This window comes from Poecilia reticulata, linkage group LG14 (assembly GCF_000633615.1).
Source record: "Poecilia reticulata strain Guanapo linkage group LG14, Guppy_female_1.0+MT, whole genome shotgun sequence".
NCBI lineage: Eukaryota > Metazoa > Chordata > Actinopteri > Cyprinodontiformes > Poeciliidae > Poecilia > Poecilia reticulata.
Genome location: NC_024344.1, coordinates 10,532,782 through 10,555,804, shown reverse-complemented (window position 1 = coordinate 10,555,804; position 23,023 = coordinate 10,532,782). Strand labels below are relative to the sequence as shown.

General features: G+C 40.3%; 1 protein-coding gene across 9 annotated transcripts in view; it reads left to right on the top strand.

Annotated features, from left to right (window-relative positions):
• The window catches only part of phldb1a (pleckstrin homology-like domain, family B, member 1a), a 34,628-nt gene extending 12,557 nt beyond the window's left edge, over positions 1-22,071 (top strand). For 3 of the 9 annotated variants that reach the window (XM_008427684.2, XM_008427682.2, XM_008427689.2), the window contains 20 exons: positions 693-1,687; positions 4,384-4,611; positions 4,696-4,827; positions 5,202-5,339; positions 6,327-6,455; positions 7,636-7,791; positions 8,589-8,699; positions 8,831-8,920; positions 9,032-9,148; positions 10,695-10,805; positions 10,959-11,117; positions 11,262-11,402; positions 12,671-12,790; positions 12,877-12,943; positions 14,014-14,158; positions 14,503-14,593; positions 15,255-15,401; positions 16,647-16,866; positions 20,264-20,349; positions 21,261-22,071. In XM_008427684.2, the coding sequence (XP_008425906.1) occupies positions 693-1,687; positions 4,384-4,611; positions 4,696-4,827; positions 5,202-5,339; positions 6,327-6,455; positions 7,636-7,791; positions 8,589-8,699; positions 8,831-8,920; positions 9,032-9,148; positions 10,695-10,805; positions 10,959-11,117; positions 11,262-11,402; positions 12,671-12,790; positions 12,877-12,943; positions 14,014-14,158; positions 14,503-14,593; positions 15,255-15,401; positions 16,647-16,866; positions 20,264-20,349; positions 21,261-21,401 (3,524 nt within the window). In that variant the 3' untranslated portion in view covers positions 21,402-22,071. The remainder of the gene's footprint in view (positions 1-692; positions 1,688-4,383; positions 4,612-4,695; positions 4,828-5,201; positions 5,340-6,326; positions 6,456-7,635; positions 7,792-8,588; positions 8,700-8,830; positions 8,921-9,031; positions 9,149-10,694; positions 10,806-10,958; positions 11,118-11,261; positions 11,403-12,670; positions 12,791-12,876; positions 12,944-14,013; positions 14,159-14,502; positions 14,594-15,254; positions 15,402-16,646; positions 16,867-20,263; positions 20,350-21,260) is intronic. The other 6 variants (XM_008427686.2, XM_008427685.2, XM_008427683.2 and 3 more) reach the window with 6 other exon arrangements.
• The last annotated feature ends 952 nt before the right edge of the window (positions 22,072-23,023 follow it).

Sequence of the window (23,023 nt, the reverse complement as noted above, 5' to 3'; positions counted from 1 at the left end):
AACAGCTTCAAAGCATCATGCTGCCACCTCCGTGCTTGGCAGTTGTCTCAGTCTTTTTAAGCTTGAAAGCCTCCTCTTATTTCCTTCTAAGAAACTTGTGGCCAAACTTTTTTTTGTTTTTGTCCAAAAAACWTTTTTGCCAAGCTGCAATTTTCGATCAAGTTTAAATGTGTTGAATTTTAAGAAGAAAAAAAAAAGTCTTCCTTGGTCGGTACTTTGTAACTAGCTTTACTTACCTCTTGTGGATGATGACACTGGTGTGCCAACCTTTTCCATCTTATGATAGGATTGAACATCCGTGGTTCCTGGATTGATGAAACTCCACAACATTTGTGGAGTTTGATGTAAAGCCAGATCCATGCCAGCATCCTACCTCTATAATTTAACTCTATAAATTTTATTTTATCACCAGTAGTGGTTAAAAGTACAGACAGAGTTATACCAAAATATACCTCTCAAGGCWACAATATGTTTGTGTCTCTTARCCTCTCACCAACACTGTGGGTGTGAATAAGCGTAGAACAGAAAAATGGCCTCCTCCCTTTGTCTTATAGCTGACCTGGGGTGTGTTGTGGGTAAATAGGACAGTTGCCCCACATTGTGTGTTTATTTGTGTGTGTTTTTGCAACTGTCCTCTAGCTCTTTATAACAGGAATGCTCACGGACAAATGTTTCTGTCTCYCCCGGTGCAGACCCCCGCAGCATCTCAAATGGAAACCACAAGTCTTTTTCAGACAACAGTGACTCTAAACTCAACGGCATGGCAGAAACTCTTCAGGACTCCCTGAAACTAAAACCATCCTCATCATCTGGGTTTGGTAAACAGCAAACTATTTTGGACATGCCAAATGGAAAAGCTGCCACTYCTCCTGGCGGCTCCAATCAAGAAAACAGCAGCARCATCTCTTTCATTCAAAATGTCACCAATAAACCYCTGGTGATACCGGTTCCTTATCCACGGACCTCGCGCTCGGTGGCTTGGAATGGTGCTGGTGGGACTCAGAGAACTCAGGAGAGTCCAAAGCCACTTAGAAAGGCTGGCAAAGAGACAAYGTCAAGCCCCAAGCTCCACGTTAAGGGATTAGAAAACTCAAGCATTAGTCAAAAACCCTCTATAAAAATTTCCCGCACTGCTCCATCTAGTCCTCAACTGAGAAGTTCCTCCCTTCAGACGAGATCCCCCAGCCCGATGCGAGAGCTGGGTCAGCCTCTCTCTGATGTTGATGTCCCTCACAGGATGACTGGCTCCTCTAACGTCARGGAACTCCCCCGGGTCAGTCCCTTTGTGTCCTACAGGGGGATGGCAGGACCACAAGGAGTTCCTCAGAGTCCACAGGGCCAGCGCAAACTCTTAGCAACACCAAAAGCCGAAGCCATGAGGGCTCTGTATGCACAGAGCCCATCGTCTCTCTTTGGGATGGAGAAGCAGTCGGAGGGCAGACCCTCGCGGCCTGGACCAGCAGTTGGCATTACCTCGGGCCTGGGTTCAGTGTCTGGGTTGTCTCCTCTGGCAAGTCCGAGCAACGAGAGAAAGACTGCCTCCAGCAAAGAGGGGATTTCTACAAAACCATATACCAGGGAGCGCAAAAACAGTATTTCTGAGATCAGCGATAATGAGGACGAGCTGCTGGAGTACCATCGGTGGCAGAGAGAAGAGAGGCTGAAGGAGCAGGAAATGGAGAAAATGGTGAGTACCCAATGTGATAAGATGTGACTGAATTTAAACTCTGGTCTACTCTTGGACTGCATCTAAAAATATTGCTTTTGAAATCTGTGGARCTGTGTGCAATTTAGCTTCAAAACATTAGTGTATGAGAAATAAAACCCAAAACAAAATGCTAAAGAGATGAAAGTTCCCAATGAAATATTTGCTAAATACTGTACAAGCAGCTGCCTTGTCTTTTTGGTTGGAGTTTACTCTTTCATTTCTCTCCTTGAGTTGCTACTAGAGTCAAATTTCTGACAGGGAGAGGCATGGAGAGATATAAAATATTGCTTTTGATTTACCTCATTGGTTGGTTTATGGCAGTACAGGACAAATTTACAAATGAACAAGACTGTAAATGAGATAAACAGTTCAGAGAAGAGATTTAGTGACTCCTGGCATGGCGATCTGCTTTCATATCTTCTCCAAATTCTCTGGCGCTCAGCCAGTAATTAATCTCTCCTCCGAACATTGCTGGCATCGGCGGCTCGTGTGGCCTTGGTGACAGCGGACCCGGGGGGCATTCTTACAGACGTCTCAGGGTCCGGTGCAGCGGGTGCGGCCGGTTGTTGCCCAACACTATATTTACCGGAAAGATGAGCGGCGTCTGCTTTCAAAGCTCCCTCCCCTTCACGCGGGACTCTTTCTTCTTTATTCCCACACTAGATCACTTTGTGTGTGTTATCGTCAGTCAACCACTCACAGTCTTTTCTCATCACCCTTCAGCCGGCAGTTTGGCTCCCACCTGGTCCTGCCCACTGGCAGCTGACATGATCGCAGAGGTGGGTGGTCGCTGTCGGGACTTATGTGTCCAGAGACTGTTAAAGGGACCAAATGATCTCTGGCAACCAAAAAAAGAGGCAACACTGTGGATTAAATGATTTGTGGACAAACCTTGATCCTTCCAGAGCCTGAAATAGACAAAACTTGACACCTCTTTAGCTTCTGGTATATATTTTTTAAACCAACGAATAAAATTCTTTTACGGTTTTATGAACTTTTCAGACAGAATAAGTYACCACTTCCATGCTGTCTTATTATGTTTCAGATGTGAAAATGAATTGAACCCTTCAGTAGTGACTTGGTGTGGCTTTTGATGTAATTTTTGACTCTGTAAATAAAACTGAACTGTGTCTAGTAAAGATATGCAATTGTAATTGCCTGTACAACAGGCTAAGCTGACTATTGCCAGCATAAAAACTAGGATCCATCCTGTAATGGATCACTTTCTGCACGTCAATATGGTGTCTCGGCTGCACAGCTGCAGACATAAAGGCTTTGAATTAAGTAATTAAGGAAGCACATGACATCATTAATGACTTATAATCTGGAAATCACTACAGAGTTGTCAGGTCTTCCCACTCAGGAACGTCTTCTACCCGACCGCAATCAGCACAATTAACAAACTAAAACTTGTTGCCTTGTGTTTTTCATGTTTTTTGCACTTACAAAGACTGAAATGGCACAAATTATACGAGCCTGAATCCAAAGAGTTAGCAAGGAGATAAAGCAAGACCAAAAAGTATGAACTGTAAGCTGTAATATAAACTATGTGATAACTGGGCATGTTTTGGCTTCTCTTTGTTGCTAATGTAATTGTTTTCAAGTAGAAGTGAGATTTCTTCAGTTATTATAAAAAACTACGCCCATTGTTAATTCTCTGTGTTCAAACAAAATAATTAAATACTTGGAATTTGAAGAGACTGTGCTTTATTTTACTCTGCCTGTTCATTTAATAACAAAGCATCTGTCAAAGGACAAACRATACATTTTAGTATTTTTAGGTTTGTTTTTTTAAAGATTTTAAACACGCAAAGTTCACAGGCTATTGACCTCCAGAAAGAAACAAAGAAAGGATTTCCTCTCAGCAAGATAAATTCCCAATAACTGACCTTCTGACTGCTTTACAGTTTTTCATCCAACTTTGCTCTWGTGGTTGACTCTGCACTCTAAAAATCAATACCAAGCAATTATCTCATCGTAAGAGAGAAGCAGAATAACCAGAAGAGAAGACGTGGCTTTTTAATTTCAGCTTTATTTTCTCAGAAGCTCTTTTTGAATTAAAACTCCAAACACAAGTTGTGATGATCCAATGTATTAAAGTTTTTGTGTGTTGCCTTGTTCTCTCCTAGAACTTTTAAAACATTTGAAAATCACTCTTATCATGTCTGCTTGTTTTACAGCTAAAGCACTAACCAGTGTCTGTGTGTGTGTTTTGTTACTGTCGGACTAATTTATAGGGCAAATTAACGTAAGCTATAAAAACAGGCAGACTTGTATTCTTATACCAGGCCTCTAATTAATGTCAGGTTGGAGTGATGACTGCATCTCTCACCAGTAGATTAAAGCAGGAGTCCCATTGTGTAGCACAATGAGAGACAAGCAGTAGAGAACAATATATGTGGTGAATAGCAAAAGAAAAATAAGAATATTAATTTAAAGACTGTTGGTTTTTTTCTTTGTTACAATTTCCTGCAAAACTCCACCAGTAAGGTTTTACTGGGAGGCCCCTCCTGAGAGTGGACCTACTATCGGGTTACACACGTCCCCCCCCCGTGCCTGTGGTTAAGTGACAGCTGCCTAAATGGGACAATGTCACCCAAGGACAAACGCGTTTAATCCTCGGTGTGATCTGGAATATCGCTCAGCGGTGCTCACGACTCCCATCTCTCCTACAGGAGCGGCAGAGACTGGAGACCATCCTGAATCTGTGTGCGGAGTTTAATCAGGAAGACGGCGCCGCGGAGCTGGTRAGGAGCGGGCTGCGTGGGGGTGCTAGAGGAGCGGACCCCGACTCTGGACGGGGGACGTCTCTAATGGGAGCACAGCGAGCCCAGAGAGCGGCGGAGAACGATGAGGAAATCCAGAGGGAGGAGTCCAGTAGCACAGAGAGCACACATCAAGAGGTGAAACACATCCACACGCTATGTTCAGGATATCATGAATATCTGGATATTTGATTTTTTTTTTCTCTCTTTTTTATCACTCAGTGTGAGGAGCTGTTTGCTGGACAGGAGCAGGTCTACCTGGAGGAGGAGAGGAAAAGGGTCTTGGTTCGGGTTGATGACTTGAAGTACAGAGTTGGTGAACTGGAACAGCAGCTACAAGAGACCAAACAGGAGGTCAGCACACACACACTTACTGACCTTCATGTAAATGCACAGCTTAGGCCAGACGTGCTCCTTGTTGACACGACGGCCACATTTATGTGGAGCTTCTAATAATCAGTCTCAACAGTTTTTTTTCCCTTTGTGGAGTTAAAAATTGGGATTAAATGCTCAGTGGATTCTCTGTAATCCAAGCAAGTGACATTTGTTCTCTACGATTTCTGTTACAAAGAGTTGCTAGCTTAGGAAGAGTTGTTTCACCAAATATTTGTGGAGGTGCATGTGTTATTTTGAGGATACGAGCACAACTGTGCACCTAATTAAATTTTTATTTAGTTATCTCGTATGTTTAGTCTTCAATGAGACTCTGCTGCTGCGTTTGTCTGTAGGTGGAGATGGAGCAGGCCCTACTGCAGGCCGAGCGGCGGGCGGAGCAGGAGCAGGTGGAGGCTGAAAATGAAATCATCACTCAGCTGCAGCTCAAACTCAGCCAGCTGGACAAGGCCACGCAGAAAGAGAAGGACAAGGTGAGAGTGTGATCCACTAAGCCTGTCAGATCACCAACAAACTCTGGTCAAATGCATGCAAATGTTATTTCTTTAGCTGGGTTGAATACGTGAAACATTTCTTAATGGACAAATGTTCTCAGCAGACATAATCAGCTCAGCAGTGCCTTGCAAAAGCATTGGTGATCTTTAAACACTAACATATTTTGTCACAACAACAAACTTTAGTGTATTTTATTGGGAATGTGAGTGGTGTTTTAATTAATTAATAGGGCCAACTGGTGTAATCTAATCTCAGTATAAATCCAGATATGTTGTGAAGGTGTCAGAGGTTTTTGGGAGAACATTATGGAAGAAGCATGATGGAAAAAAGAAAASCCACTGCAAAATCTAAGATKTAGTGTCTGTGTGGGAAAACTGTACACATCATGCAGCAAAACATTAACCTTAAACATAAACTCATAATTTCAGAGAGACAATTGGATACAACCATTTTTGTGTGTTGCAATGAAAACCAAAATCCAGCRACAATCTGTCTCTAAAATGTATGACCACAGATCCTCTCCATCGAATCCACATCAGATTTCTCAGATATGCTAAGTCTCAATAAAACATTTCAAAGTTTGTGATTGTGCCAGGACACAAATGTAGGAAGTTCACAAGATAAAATTAATTTTGCAAGGCACCGTTATTGTCCGCCGACTACCCAGTAAAACCGCGCAGCACAACAAACAAACGGTAGAAATTCTGCCACTCATCTCAAAGTGCTGCGCTGGTTTACAGAAGCTGCTTTACCCGTCTCCCAGTTTAACAGAGCTACACGTTTACAACCTCTAACTCCTGCCTCCTTAAAAAACCCCAAACAAACTGCCTTACACTAATCTGCTTTAGACTGCATGGATTTTTAGTTGCCCCTGATTTTTTTTTTCTTCTCCCTGGTATGTGGGCACGGTTGTGTGTGAACGTACGTGTGGGTGTATGGGTGTGTCTGTCTTTGTGTGTTTTTAGGGCAGAGCTAATGTGTCGGCTGAGCGGAAGGCCCTGGAAAAGCAGAGGAATGAGTACAATGAGCTGAAGAGGCAGTTTGATATGTGCCCCTTGTCTCTAAGGGAACAGTTACAGGAGCCGCTCAGCAGGGTCAGTGTTCTCGTGGCTGGGAACAGTGAGTTATGCTCTCCTGAACGCTACAGCACCGTTTTACCTGCACAGAAATAATCACAGATGTAACACTGTATTGCCCTCGGAGAACTCAGAGCTACTTGGAAAAAAAGGGCAATTTAAATTTAGATTTCCTGCCGTTCTGCTTTGCCACATGAACATGTGGGGTTTGTCAAATAAGGTCAGTTTTTTTTTAATTATTATTTAAAACAGCCACCAATGTTTTTGCAGCTGAAGCTTTGGTCTCCCAGCTACTGCAGTTCCCTTTTTATGGTTGTTCAGTGGCATCTGTAGTATTTTTAACAAGCACTAATGTTATTAACAGCTTTGCTCTAAAAGAAAAAAGTGTGCATGCATTTACTGACAATAACTTGAATCAACAGTCTTTTTAAAACAACTCGTCAGATTTATTGGTTTCAAGTCTGCAAACATATGGAATCACTTCTTTTAGAAGATATTTATTAAGCTCTCTTTTATTTATTACTGGGGTATTAAATAAAAAAAGCTATTTTGTTTAACAGCTGAACAGTCTGACACTATGAACTATAATTGAAACATTTTATTGGTGTAATTATTGTTTTTTTTTCAAGTAAAATTAAATAGTAAGAATTTGTGGGATTGTGTTTGGTACTTTCTCGTCACGGCAACAACGTTATTGTCTCGTTTCTTTATACAGAGTGTGATTCAGTCTTGTAAAAAAATAATAATTTGACTGTCCATTTAGTATTGAATTCTTTACCTAGAAATGTTTAAATATTGATGTCTAATCCCATTTTTTCTATTTAAATCTGGAAATGAAAGTTCTTACTAAAAAAATTAAATTTTTTACCCGRCAAAAATCAGTTTTCTCTTTAAGAAAAGTAGCATCTTATCCCCCAATACTTATTCTTAATAACTTGAGACAATGTACGTAGCAACCTCATAGTTTGAGGAGGTTTGCACAGAGCTAAATAAATACTGAAATGTAATTTTTAGGATGTGAACATCATCTAGCAGAGCTGATTCCATCGTTTAACAGGGTTTTTATGAATTACCTCACGCACAGACGAGGCCAGTTACTGTTTTTAATCTTTTACTTCATTTTACTTTCTTTTTCTCTTCGTGCCTGCTTGGTTTTAAACAGCATGCTTCATCTGGTCTGTTATGTGTATGTGGACAGAAAGCCGAGGCTCTGGAGTGTGGGACCAAGCAGTTTGAGGAGCTGGAGTTTTGCCAGCTGGAGGAGGAGAGCCGCCTAGAGGAGAGGAAGGAGGCCCGCTGCTCGCAGCTGATCCAGGAGCGAGCCGAATATCACAGCAGTGTCGCCAGCAGGAAGGTGGGGCACATGYGGCGTGTAGCAGGGAAAAAAAACAAATATATAAGTTTACACACACTCATCAAAATGAGGGTCATTATTTTTTATCTCTTAGTGATGCAGTTGAACGGTTATTATTTTCAGCAACATAAAACGTTGGTTAATTTTCATTGCAGGAACTGGATGCATAAGTTTGAATGTGAGCTGGAACAAAGACTGAGCTATTTARGCAAAGTTTTGAAGTGTGTTTGAAGAAGTAAAGGTGAGGCTTTCAAACCTAAGAAAGCTGAACTAACTGCCAAGCATGGCAGAGGTGGCATCATGCTGAGTGGCTCGGTCATCGTATCAAGTGAAGGGAATTTAAACTCAAACTTTAGCCTCAAATCAACAGCAGGGTGGCTGGAAGACGTCACGGTTTTGGAGCATTTAGAAAAGTAGGAAAAGCTTCAGGAGCGAATCTAGCATTAAACATGTTTATGGAATATGCTCAAAAATTCAGTCTGAGCCGGGTAAAGTTAAACAAACTCTTCAGTTTCTCATAAGAAATATCAAAAATCAAGTAAAAAATTATGCCTAAAACTTGTTGATGGCAGCTTGCTAAGAGGCAAAGTTCTACTGGTTTGTGTTTGAATATTTGAGTCAATATGTCTAATTTAAATGCTGGGTCTTCAAGATTGTGCATCCACTTCTTGTTTTTTTTATGTTGTATAATCAGCCGTTTATATATGAAACAAATAATGGTTAAACATATGTGTATGTATGTAAACTTTCAACTGGTAGAATCTCCTCACAAAGTGAAGAAACATCTGAATTAACAGGAGCGGATGGCTGCTCTGGAAGCTCAGGTGAAGCAGCTGGGGATGCAGGCTTCCCACGACTGCGAGAAAATTGCCAAAGACCGGACAGCAACGCTGCMGCTTCTACACAAGGTGGGGATTAAGGAGAACTACTCTGACTGATACAAATCCTTAATTCTGCATCAGAAATTAGTAGTTAATTCATAGTCTAAAGGAAATGCATTGGGGTGACATGGTAAGAGCGTATTGGATCCTCCTCCCAGGAGCAAGACACACTGTGCAGCCTTGAGAAGCGGTACCACACCCTGACAGGAGGAAGAAACTTCCCAAAGTCCTCCGGCAGCATGAAAGAGGTGAGCAGGTACATGTGAGACACCAGACCACCAAACCACAGCTCAGCTGGACAACAATTACCTGTCGCACAWGTGGATTGTTTTGTTGACTCAGGTAAACCTTTTGAACAGGAATCGCTTCACATCAGCGAGCCTGACCTTGTTTCTGAGGACGGTCCTCCTCATAGCCCCTGTCCCTCCTCTTCTCACAACCCTTCCCCTGAGCTCTGTCCTGTCAGGCTGCAAGAGGTAACTCTGAGGACGTCCCAGTTTCAGAGAAACCCCAGTAACGTCAGGCATGTTGTGCGTTAGCATAATGTTAAAGACAGTAGCTGGCTTGCAGTGTGTACTGGAAGGTTTGAGTTTCTTGGATGTTTTAGATTTAATTCGTCTCAAAATATGTGTGTGTTTTTTTTGTTTTTTTTTGTTATTTTTTAGGATTTCAGTCCCTTGCAAAAGTATTCATATCCCTTAAATCTTTTTCTCATTTTCAAATAAGTCTTTGGCAAATGAAAATCTCAAAAGTGTGGCTTGCATTTGTATTAGCTCCATGCTACCCCTAAATAAAGTTCACTTCAAACATCTGGCTGCAGAAGTTAAGAATTACAGCGAACAAATAAGGGATAAAGTTCTGGAGAATAAACCAGATTTAGGTTAAAATCCCAAAACTTTGAGCACCGTTCAGTTTGTCATCTGAAATCTGTTGTATCACAACTCCAGACTGAGTGAGAAAGATCTGAAAATTAACTGAAGAAGCAGCCAAGCAACACAAGGTGGCTGAAGGAGCAAGTATTATTGATTATTTGAGTTATTCCTCTTGGACCAAAGAGTGTTTGGTTTGTTGTCTGTGTGGAAGAATGGCATTTCTTTCAACGCTGTTTTTGAAAGAAATGCGTAAGGCATCAGGATTACAGTTTGCCACAAGGCATGCAGTGGATCATACTGCTGTGGTGGCAGTATGATGCTGTGGGAAGCTGGTCAGAGCTGAGTGCATAGAAAATGGATGTGGATAAATACTGAGCAATCCTTTAATTGCTGGAAAACACATGGAGCAACCCCAAACATAAAGCCAAAGCTGCAACGGAACGACTTTGATCAAACTATTTTTCTGTTTTCTGATTGGTCCACTGTGTAGATTGGATGCTTAAAGGCTCTCCATGCAGTCTGACTGAGAACGACCTATTTTGCAAAGCAATATCAGAAACACAGAAACCTCATTGCGGTGAAATATAGTACAACAGCAACAGAAGAGCTGAATGCAAATGCACATGCCACTGCTTATTGATCTCATATCGAGGAAATTCCATATTTTGTTTCATTTTTACAATTTTGCTCTATTTTTGCTCTATTTTGTGTTGCTCTATCACTATAATCCCAATAAAATAAGTTGATATCTTGATATTTCTATAAATTGCTTAAACCAGTGTTTCTCAACCCTGGTCCTCACCGCCCCCCTGTCCTGCATGTTTTAGGTTTTTCCCTTCTGCCACACACCTGAATTGTATCTCTGGGTGATTAACAGGCTTCTGCAGCACTTGATGGTCATGCAATCATTTGAATCAGCTGTTCTGGAATAGAGGCACATCTAAAACATGCAGCACAGTGGGTTGGTGAGGACCAGGGTTGAGAAACACTGGTTTAAAGTTATAAAAACGTTTAAGGGACATGAGTTTTGCCGTAATTTCAAATATAGAGGCGGGTTGCATCGTTGTCATGTTTTGTGAAATCTCTGGGCGCCTGTCAGTGTGGGTCTGTCCTCAGCCCTGTTGTGCCTGTGCTGTGGCTGTTCGTGCAGGAGTATCTCAGGCTGTCTGATGTCTATCGGATGTACGGAGATCCTTATTCCTCCTCCCCCGCTGCTCTCCACTGCCTCTCTCTAACTGTATCTCCAGCTCTGCCGTGCGAGGTACTCTGCATTTCTGCACTTTTCTATGAATTGCCCAATAACGAAAGACCTAAATGTTTGAATAGATGCACCTTCTGACACTTTTTTTTCCACACTCTGCTCCCCATTTTTGTTATGCAAATATATGCCGTATTTMTCTGCATCCATGCAAAGGACTACATCACAGTGAGTCAGCTAAGCCAGATCTTTGGGATGCAGAGATCTAAGCCTTCCTCTTCCACCTCTACTCCATCATTCCAACTTGCCTCATCCGAATCCTCCTTCACGTGCCACTCGGCTGCATGTGGTCCTTCCTCCTTTCTGTCTGCACAGGTTTGTCCCTTCTAGAAGCGTATTTGTCACTGCTCTCCATTCTTTCTCACAGCTGAATGTTGTCTAAATATCTTTTTTTTTTTGAGCTGTTGCACTGTGGTTTGCTTTTCTTAATCTTTGGCTGGATGCTTGTGATCATCTCAGAGCCATGCTGAGCTGAGCAGGAATGCAATGACTCCCATTAATCTTGAGCGCTGGTACCAGGACATCATGGCTGCTGGAGACTCTCAGTCATGTCCTCCACCGCTGCCTGCAAAGTCTTTTTCCTCACGCAGACATGGGCAGGTAAATTCACTTACTCACTTAACAGGACAAGCTCCTCATTTACTCCTAGAAATGTGGTTCTTAATCAGAAACACAGCTTGGATTTACAGCAGGTTATCTTTTTACACATTGTGGCATGATTGAGAGATAAACAAGAAGTGAAATTATACATTCATGCACTATCAATGTTTGCCACTGGAAAATGAAGTGCCCTATTGAAGCCAAATGTAGAAATCGAAGCCAACAGAGAATCGAAAACTTTTTCCACTGTCTGTTGAGTTTCAAAGTCAGAATTTGGATTTTCGACACTAGGCCAGTATCAAATTTATACTTAGTTATTTACTGTAGGATATTAAAGCCAATTTAAAACATTTTGAACAATCCCTTCAAAACGTTTGGCCAACTATAGCAACACAAGCTAAAACAATGTATCTCACCGCATCAAAAGTAGATAGTCTAGTGTGGAAACCTTATAGAATAAAAGTCTTCAAAAGAGCCTTTTTTCATGTGGTTGTAAATAAAATTAAAGGAAGCCATATTGGATTTCTGTAAATTCTTCCAACTTGAAATTTGTTCAAATACAAATTAAACCAATAATGCAAGGTGAATGAATAAGAATGCTTTCCTTTCATGTTTTCCTTGTTATATCACAACAGTATGGGAATGCATAAGTCTTGTTGCATCACTTTTACAATCTGTTGGTATGGAGGCTGTTGGACAACTCAATATTTACCAAAGCTGCACCTGTTGAAAAGGTTAGAGGACCACGATGTTTGAAGCCCTCTAGTGGTTAAAAATGTAATTACACAATCACTTTTGRTGCTGCTTGTCATTTAACAGTAAGTTTACAGCTCTGGAAAAGATTGCGACCACTTAAAATTATAAATTTCTCTGATTTTACTTTTTATGTTTGAGTAAAATGAACATTGTTCTTTTTTTCTATGAGCTACTGACATGTCTCTGAAATTCCTAGCAGAAATTTAGCATTTAAACGAGAAATGGTCAAAATAACAAAAAAGATGCAGCGCTTTCAGAACCCAAATAATGCAAAGAAAACAAGTTCGTATTCATTCACAACAATACTAATGTTTTAACTCRGGAAGAGTTCAGAAATCATTGTTTGGTCGAATAACAATTAAGTTTTCAATGAGTTTYGGTGCAGTGGACCCTTCATTTATTCCAGAGTTGGTATTTCTCCATCTGTAAACCAAAAGTGGGATGGGCAAACTAAACRATAACAATTAACACCCAACACAGAAACATGTTTTGTTTTGTTTTTCTCCTCTAAGATGTTAAAGTCTAAATCAGATGGTGAGGTTGGACAGGGACCATCGCCTGCTCAGATCTGCAGCGCTGCACTCCTCTCTCTCTCCAGYGGCGTCATGCATGACAGAAATGCCGCCACGACGGTCAGTTTCATGCCTCTAAACTCTCATCAGGCCTCAACAGCCGTTCACAGCGTGATGCCGTCTTCTGTCTTTCATGGGGCTTACAGTTGATGCTGAGAGAGAAAAACCTGTTAGACATGGACTCCAGGAAGCAAACAGCTCTGCAGTGCAAAGGTACGTGACTCCCTCTTTCAATTGCCAGCCTGAACCACACAGTTTGTGCGTAAAAAGAAATGCACATGAAGAAGTATAGATTCATTACAACCACCCGCAACGCAAAGCTATGTGGCTGCATCGGCTTTATTGCTTTCATATGTCACACTGCTGGTGTAGAAACGGGGTTGAAAAGTACAGATTTATCAGCAAGAACATTACAACAAASTGCTTAATTTAGTGGAGGCCCTCTTTATGCTGCTATAAAAGCTGTGAAATGTCAGAGTTTAGATGGCAGCTCTGTGGGCGACTGAACCACAGCGCATTAAATACATATGAGCAAAGAAAAACGTAAAGAGATCAAGGCTTTTACTCACTCCATCTGTCAGGCGATTTAAGGTTTTGGCTGAAAAGTGTAACATTACACTCACTACTAATGACAATCAATCAGTTTTTATTTTGGGAATATTTTTCTTGTATATAAAAAGGAACAAACAAGGCAAAGAGATGAAAAACAACTGAAAAGCACAGAAACTGATCGTTAAAAGAAATGAAGAAACAAAATAGTATTAAGACAAGGATCTAATTGTTGCAACTGAGATGAAAAATAAAAATAATAAATAAAAATAAATTAACTATCCTTCTGTATTTTCATTGGGTCATACATAAAGGTAATTGAGGAAGACCATTTAACTTAACGGTCCTGTTTATGGTCTGCAGGAGTACTTGGAGAGAACCTGCGTGCACATGGGAAGAGAGAATATACTTATTCTCTTTATATTTAACTAAAACTGTGTGAAGCATGTTAATATAAGGAATGCATAACAATTAGGGAGARCGCCAGAAAGATTTGAATCCAGGACTTTCTTACAACGGTGTTAAAAACAGCAGCAATAAAGATAAATGTTTAAAAATTTTCTATTTAATAATTTTCTATTAAGAAAATATAAATATCTCCAATTCTAAAATTACTTAAAATCAATACTTCGTCAAACTAAAACTGAAGCATACTGACACGTGTCGCGTTCATGCCACCAGAGGGCGCTGTAGGCTGTAATAACTAACTCTATTTCCCCCGTGTGTCTCCACAGATCCATCTCTGACGGTCCATCACTCAATCCTGCACCACCAGCCGCCACCGAGCGGCACCCAGGCGTACGACACCCTCAGCCTGGAGAGCTCCGACAGCTTGGAGACCAGCGTCTCCACTGGCAACTCCGCCTGTACTCCGGAAAGGTGAGAGACTGCCCTGTTTCCATGGGAACACCCAAGTCTGCCCTCTCTGTTTGAAGAAAAGGTCACTAGGCTTTGTTCCTGTCACAGCGGGCTTTGTTACACGCCTTTTTGCTCACGTGACGGCGCTGGCTGTTGCCATGCCAAACCCATTCAAGTTTCTGGAGTTAAGTTTCCACCGCGGCGTTAATGAAGAGTCGGCGTCTTGCTCTCGCTCTCCCGCTGTTCTGATTCCAGGCGTGTTTGTTTACCTTTTTTGGCCTCCCCCTCCTTCTGGCCCCCTCTGCTCATCCGAAGCCTTGTCATAGCCGTGTAATCAATGCGAACTTCCCCTGTGTGACTTGTAGCGCCTGTGGGTTGGAGGCCCAGAGGATAGAGGAGATGGAGAAGATGTTGAAGGAGGCGCAGCAGGAGAAAGCCAGGCTGATGGAGAACAGAGTGAGTTCCCCACGCTACAGCTGGAGGGCTTTCACGTAAAATCAACACATTGCATCTCAGTCTGCTGTCTGACAAGCACACAAACATGAAAACACAATCATTTGTCATCAGTATTTAGTCGTTTTGTTTCATGATAGAGATATTATTATACGAGTGGAAAAAAATGTATTTAAATCATTAAATACTAATAAGAACAAAACTGAAGTAATGGTAAAAACTATTTGATAAAAATCRCAACGTATTTCAGCGTAGTCGAAATGCGACTCGATGTTTAAGGAAAATCTCCTGTTTTACTTCAGTAGATTAAAATCTACCTGAGACGTCAAGGCGAACAGAAGACTTTCTGAAATAAAGTTATAAAATATTTTGTTTTTATCAGTTTTTTTTAATGCTGAAATAAAGCAGACCTGTGAGTAAGTATCTGAAAGCTGCAAAGGATCATTTTACGTCAGCAAAGCTTCCCCTTTTCCACACACACAGACTAAAGGGATAGGTTTTACAAAACCCTGGATTGGGACTTGAATTCTCAGGTGCATCCTCTGACAGTCGTCTGCTTTGTATCGCAATATTTGCCTGCCATTAACATATATTCCCATCTCGCTCTTATCGTCTCTCCCCCTCGKTCTGCTCTCCGCGCTCTCTTCTGTCCCGACGCTCCCAGGAGAGGGAGGTGCAGGCTCGGCGGCAGATGTTGGAGGAGGAGCGGAGGAGGCGAGAGGAGGCCGAGAGGAGGCTTCAGGACGAGTCGGCCCACAGGCGGAGGCTGGTGGAGGAGGAGGTGAAGATGAGAGAGAAGCACTTCTCCCAGGTCAGTGGAGCGGTGGGGAGAGAAGAGGGAGGCGAYGGAGGGGTAGGAGAGGCTTGAGGGGGGGAAAGGATGAGAGGCGAGGCAATAAAGGGAGGAAGATCAAAGATTGTCAAAGAAAGGAGAAGGACCGAGAGGAGGGGAGAGAGAGAGAGGGAAAGACAAAAAGAAATGAGGAGGGGTAGGGTGGAAAATAATGGATAAAATAACATACACTAGGCTTTAATCGCAACTCTGTTTACCAGCAGTAATTATGGAAAAATCAAACAAAGATGCCAACATCAGCTTTTCTACGCTACCTTCCAAAACTATTGGCAAGCCCTTATAAAAGTGAACAAAAAGCCTTAAAACTAACAAAGATGAATATATCTCGGTAKCATTATTCAGTTTGTTTGTCATAGTAGAAACGCTTTCACTTCTACAGTGAAAAGCTTACTTTGCTGCCTGCGAGGAACCCGCTTGAAACGRTTAAAAATAAAGTCTGCAAGCTGTTAGAGAACCACAGCATCTTGTTAAAGCCGTGTTTGTSMAACAATCATCAGATGCTGCAGCGTCTGCATTTCTCTGCATTTGAAAGTGACACRTAGGCCTGTCATAATAAACAATAAATCAATTAATCGCATGATAGATTAAAAGAAACTCAATARTTTTCATTTGTCTGATTTATTGTTTTTGTCTTTTTACCAAAAACAAAATGATAARAGTCTCCAGTCTGGTGCTTTGGTTTCAATTATCCCTTTTTTAAATAATTTTTATTATCCTGTGTTTGCACCCTACGACTTTATCCAAAGACGCGCTGTCCCTCAGCGGGTTTTCATGAAAGTCCACAGTTTTTTCTCTGTTTGTGCTGTATTTCCACAAAACACAACTACAGTACTGCTGGAGATTGATCTGGCTGATCTTCCTTRACCCTAGGACGGGGAAACACGCATTGATTTGYTGTTTTAATTATGAGATTGCTGTTTCCTGCAGCAAAGRAGAGGTTTACAAAAGCAGACAGAGTGGAGGCGTAAAACCGATCCAGAGTACAACTTCATCTAGCAAACATCCAAGAAGARAACCTTATTTAGTATTTWAAAAASWKTTTKTWTTTTTTTTTACATTTGTCTCTGTTACTGAAATGTATTTAAATGAATGACAATATGAAATGAAACCTGCAGCCAACAGTAAGACAGTTTTTTCTGCTTAAGCACCATTTAGTATCTTTTCACAGTTCAGTAAGAAACATGTGGCGCTTTCCTGTCGCAGGCCCGTCCAATGACTCGCTACCTGCCRAACCGTAAGGAGGAGTTTGACCTGCGCGCCCACGTGGAGTCGTGTGGTCACTGCATAGACACCTGCCCCTTCGTCATCCTCACCGAGAAAATGTGCAAAGGCCACCTGGTGAAGATGGGAGGCAAGATCAAATCGTGGAAGAAACGCTGGTTCGTTTTTGACCGTCTGAAGAGGAACTTCTGCTATTACGTCGGTGAGGACGAGTTGGGCCGGATTTGTGTGAATATTGATTATTATAAACATGAGCAAATATATCTATGCAGTCCTTTGCATGAATGTATCCACCCCTAAAAACCTTTCAACATTTTGTCCCATTATAATCACTAAATGCAACATATTTTATGAGGACAGAGAACACATTAAATATGTTTTATAGTGGGGAAAAAAAATTGTTTTTAAACTCAAACTCAAGGTATTATTTTAAAAGTAGAGTTTTTGAGCAATTACAGGGAAAATAAATTATCAGGCATAATTTAAATGCTTCAAGTGCATAGAAACAAGACCAGGGTCACACACACATCAGTTCTAGTTCGTTTATGATGCTGAGTTACATTATTATTTGTGTCCTAGCGCAGAAGGTGATGTGTTAACATCAGTTTTTAGTGTGGAGTTCAGGTGAAGACGTAAATCAGGGTAAAACTCGTTTTAGAAACCAGACATTTGCTTTCTGTGTTAATTCCACAAGTTAAATTCGAAACATGCACAGATAAATCAAAGATTGTCCATATTCTGGCAGATTTAGGTTCATAGTAATCTTTTAATTTAACCAACTTCTTTTTTCTGATTTAAGTAATACTGAGTCATCATTTTGGAGTCTCCAAACTAGGAGAGCACCAATAAATCGACCCAGATTTCTTTCGTTTTTGGCCTATGTTTACATGTGAAACCAATTTTAGGCATAATCTTCCCTGAAAATCAGCCACTGCTCGTTTTCAGAGAGGGTTGACTGACAGACCCGCCCAACAGTCACCTCACTGTTTCCATCCTAGCAACTTTTTAGACAAAAAAAAAAAAAAAAAAAAAGATTAGGGTGATGGCAACAAGGCCATAACTCTGATTTCATCACCAAAGATAAAATACCAGTGAAAACTCGTGAAATCAATGCAATTAAGATGCTGATTGCTCTGACTGTACTTTATTAATTTCATGTTTAGAGATGCCTCTCATTTATTTCTAAGATAAACTTATTGGTTGAATGCAGATTATTTTAAACCTGAATCTGCCAGGGGGTATGAATAATTTTGGGCTTTCGTCTCGAGCCCACCTGATGCAACCAACGAAGCGTTTGATTGGTTGCATCAGTTGTGTCTGAAACCACACCTGATTTGCCAATGTGTGCTCAAGTGCAGAATTCTAGCACAACAAAGGAGGGATTTTTGTGTTGAATTTGTATTGAAATCCCTGGTAATACACATTTTATTTCACTTTTCATGCTATTTTTGTGCAATTATTTTTAATAAATTTGCCTGAAAAATTTYAACCACATTCTGAGACGAGAAAAAAATGWAGCTGGCCACAGTGGAAGTGCAAAGAAGTTACATAARATCTGCTRAGCATCATTTGAAGGCAGCAGTAATGTTCATGTCAAACGCCATCGATTGAGAGGATCTGGCAGCAAACGTTCTTAGTTTGATGTGCATAAATCGCCTCATTTGTAATTTAAAAAAAAAAGTGTTGTTTACAAAGTTTTTAAATTTCACATGTCTGTGTGTTGGGTAACGCTGCTTTCCAAAATCATTAAAAATCCTTCTGCTTTCAAGGCCTAAACATTTCAGCTTCCATTGAATCCAATATTTTGCTTTCTGCATTAACCGGACTCACTAAAATGATTGATGTTGGATTTCATTTTTCACASCGTTTCAGTCCGTTCCTGGTCATTTGTGTTGATTTAACCTGTTAACTTTCAAAGATCCTYGCTTAGGGCTTCTCCCATTCTGTTCMYCACAAAACGSCACTGCTTGTCCTCCAAMGATTCTGCACTTTGCTCTAACGTTAGACGTTTTCTCAATTAAAAAAGCAGAGTTTTATTCTCCGCTGCCCTTTATCGTTTTAAGACWAARTCAGGCTGCTGCAGTTTGTTCTTCACGTCCATCAGAATCCGGCGCAAAAGTGGTTTTCTGAATAATTCACAAACATGTTTTGAAGCATTATTTTACAATCAATTTCAAAACGGAATCCAAGCACATTTCCATCCCTGACACCACTGCTCCTTTCGCTGCTCTCTCCATTCACTCGCCTAGCCTTTTCACCCGCTCACTCCTGACGAAGATGATGGTGATGACGGTGATGAAACAAGATGCAATAGTTTCTCTGGATGTGTTTCTCTCAGGGTGGAGGCTAGCTCCTGGCTTGTTCGTGACTAATAAAACGAAACTCACATTTCAAAAACATTTATCTCATTACTAAGCAGATTTGACTTATGAAGAAGGGAAAGTGGGAACAAAGTGTGGAAGGCATCTCAAAAGACCGCCGCTAATTGTTGGAGGATGTTTCCATCTCCGTTCTTTTGAGGAGAGTCAAAGGGTCGACTCCCGATTTGTTTGGACGAGACATCTAGAAATCTGAAGGCTGAATTTCTCTGAAGAAATTTCACTTCAGGTTTAAAAGCCCAGAAAACCACAGAAGCCCTTCAGCTCAGTGACGACAAGTAACGAACTTCAACGTCAGGCTTCGCTGCAACAACACGACTCTGGCGTGGAGCGACTGTGTGTGAAAGAACAACTGAGACCAGACATCTGACAGAACCCCTGACCTGCTCTAAGCTCATTCTTTTCAACAACAAAAAAAAACATCAAATGTGGTACATAAAAGTTGAGTTTCTTCTTAACACTTATGCCAATTTTCACCCTCGCCATCAGCAAAAAGGCACCAAGGGAGGGAGGGAGGGGAAAGAAAGACAGACGATCCAGAAAGTACAACCGAAGAAAACAAGTCAGATTAATAGGATGGCAAAGACTTGAGGCATAGCTGGAAATAGTCTCGCACTTCTAATTAACTTTTGCTCTGATACACTTCTGCTCATACCTATTCATGGATCAGACGCTGCTGGGGAAAAGACTTTTATCCCTTATTTCTGTTTTTGTGTCCGTTCTTGCCGTCTTTTATTTGAGTTTCGGTTCCTCTTTCTGCTTATTCGCAGCAAAGCCTGAAAGTCCTCAAACCCCAAATTATTTTCATTCAAACCAGAAGCAACATCTGTCTGATTAAAAAGTGTTCAAATTATTATTTTAAAATGCACAAACAAATAAAAAAACAAGTAAAAGCAACAGAATAAAAACCATTCTGTCCACTTATACTTAAATTTAAACCTTATTAGTTTTCTTACCCCTCATTTATACTTCTATTTGTGCTATTTTTCATAAAGCCGTATGTTTTTTTTTTTTTAAAGTAGAGATTAAGGCATCTGTAATATTTTCTACCGTTCTCAGTAGGTAAAAAAACACTTCCCTGTTCTCCTTTTGTCATAACACGGTTTCCTCTCGTCACCCACTGATTCTCCTGTTTGGAGTTCAGTCTGGCAGAGCTCTTGCATCAGTGCAACAAGATGTAATGTAACTTAATATATTTATTTTTTCTTTTTCTCGTCTCAGACAAGCACGAGACCAAGCTGAAAGGGCTCATTTACTTCCAGGCCATTGAAGAGGTTTACTATGATCACCTGCGCAGCGCCGCCAAGGTAAACGCTCCTCTATCATAAATACTTTTCTAAATTCAGACGTTCTACATTAATTTTATTTCTTTACAAATTCAATGGTTTGTGAGAAATTGAATTTTTTTTTTCTTCTTTTTTTTTTATGTTGGTGTTCTTTTTAAGCAGATGAAATCTTTGATAAGCTTCAGATTTGTGTTAAAAAAATTCTTTTTGAGTGAAATTGCACAGATAATTAGACAAAGAGAAACTTTTAGGACAAAAATGTCAAAAGGTTTAACTTCATCTTTTGTTGAAGTTGTGTGAAATATGTCACTTTGAGGATTATTTGTTTTAACAAAATTGCTGATTGAACAAATATCGTCATCCTTATTCGTACTATAAAAACAATCTGGACTTTGACTGGATCCGGTTCGATAAGATCCAGGCTGATGAGATTTTCAGCAACAAACGCTGCAACTGTTGGGAAAACGGAGGCCGAATACAGAGGAGGATCTGTGATGCTGCGGGCCGGTTTGGACTTGTTRGACTGCATTTCACCAGAAACTCTTTAAAAACCTTCTTTTTTAATTTACAAATATTTTGGTGGCTAGGTTGACCTTTTAGTAGATTAGTCATTCACCAAACACAAAATCACTCTTCTTCCATTTCAGACCCCAGACATAAATCCTAAATCAGAACGAATTAAGGACTTAATTAATGGTCGAAAATCTATTTTAGACAATGTAGGAAATTTCACTGTTGAAATTTTTTTTTTTTTAACTTCTACTCAGTAAATTCATGCAGCATAAAAGTTGGATTTAAAAAAGAAAAAATCAAATTAGAGAATAATTATTTACAGATCTTCTTCACCAGGGATGCCAGAACACGTTCTGGATATTAATGAAAAACAGTTTCTGTGTTTTAGTAAAATAAAATCTCCTCTTGTTGTGACCCAGAGTCCAAATCCAGCTCTGACCTTCTGCGTGAAAACTCACGACCGGCTTTACTACATGGTGGCCCCGTCTGCGGAGGCCATGAGGATCTGGATGGATGTCATAGTAACGGGCGCGGAGGGCTACACGCAGTTTATGAGCTGAGAGACGGATGCTAGGAGGAGGAGGAGGATGATGATGATCACAAGAGGAGAAAAGGAAGCAAAGTGGACGTCGGCGCRCTGACCTGCGTCCTGCTGGAGCTGACATGGATGGAGTGAACGTCCGGAGGGCAGGAGGAGAGGAAATAACTTCACGACGCCGTAAACTGAACGAGGGCTCGGTCCTGACAGAGGCGCGTTTTATCGACATGAAGTCATTTCTGAATGTGCTTTGAACGATTTCAGGCGGAACAATTTTCAAGATTTCTTAATTTTTTTTTTTTTAAACATCATTGTTTACACCTCTAAAGATAATATAAGCATGCAGTGTTTTTATATATTTTAACATTTTATCCAGATGGAGAAAATATTTAATATTCGCAACACTAAGCTCACTAAAAACATTTCAGCCGAACAATGTATGTTGCAAAGTAAAATGTAACTTTGCTTGGTGCCAAATACAAATATACAGTGAATGATTTTTTGTTAATACATCTGTATTTATATATTGCTCCAAAAGCTATTTATCCAGGTACATAACAGAGCGATACATTTGTAGTTTATATAAAAATCTCAAATACTTCTCGTAAAATTTCAATAAAAAGCAACATTTACAGCGCTATTAAGATATTCTAAAATACACATTAAATATAAATAAAAATGTATAAAGCAAATGTTTTTGTTCTGTTTTTAATAACATATTAGTGTTTTTTCTTTTTAAGTTTAGCGTTTTGTCCTGGCAGTTTAGGAAACTGGTGTCAAGGCAGAAAATATTTTACTCCCCCTATAACTTTATTAAAAATAATGCCATGAAATCTGATTATGTGTAAATGTAATCATAATGTAATGTCAGAATAGCCTTAATCCCTTCATACATGAAATTATCACTTATGAAAGGATTTATTTATTTTTTTAATTGGCCAAGATTATATTTTATTGTTTACAGTTATCCGATGATCTGAATCGTTTAAAAGTGACAAAATCACTTTTGACATTTCAGGTTTCCACTTTGAGTGGAGGATTGACAGAGGGCAGGGAAATGAAAACGATAATAAAAAAAAACCCCAAGGCGCAGCAGTAAAATAATTGAAATAAAAGCAAAGCGTCTCTGTCCCCACGGCCATACCGGCAGCAAACGGGACACGTTGGTTAAACTGAACAAAGTTACAACCATGTTCTTCCTCCCTTAATTAGAAGCTACACAAACAAGTCATTAATTACGAGCTTTCTGTAAATATCCTCACTCGCTCTAATGAGCTACTAACTTTCACAAAGGTGTTCTCTTCAAATCCTCGCTCCTTATCCGTTTACATAACATTCAGGTGGTGTGTTGTATTAATTGGCTCGTTAACTTTTATTTTATTTATAAATGTATATACTAGTTGGAGCAGATCAACTCAAGTCAGACCAACATGTTTGTGTTTTTTTTTATTTCTTTTATCTGGTAGCCTAATTAATTACTTGACTTGTCTGCAGTAGGTGAGCTACATAAAAATAATGAAAAGAGAAAATGAAATTACATGCAACATGCATGATTCAACATGGAGAAATCTGAACCCCACACATGCAGCACAACATACTTCTTATCTCCTCATGAAGTGAGCCTCCTTCTCCTGCACCTATTTC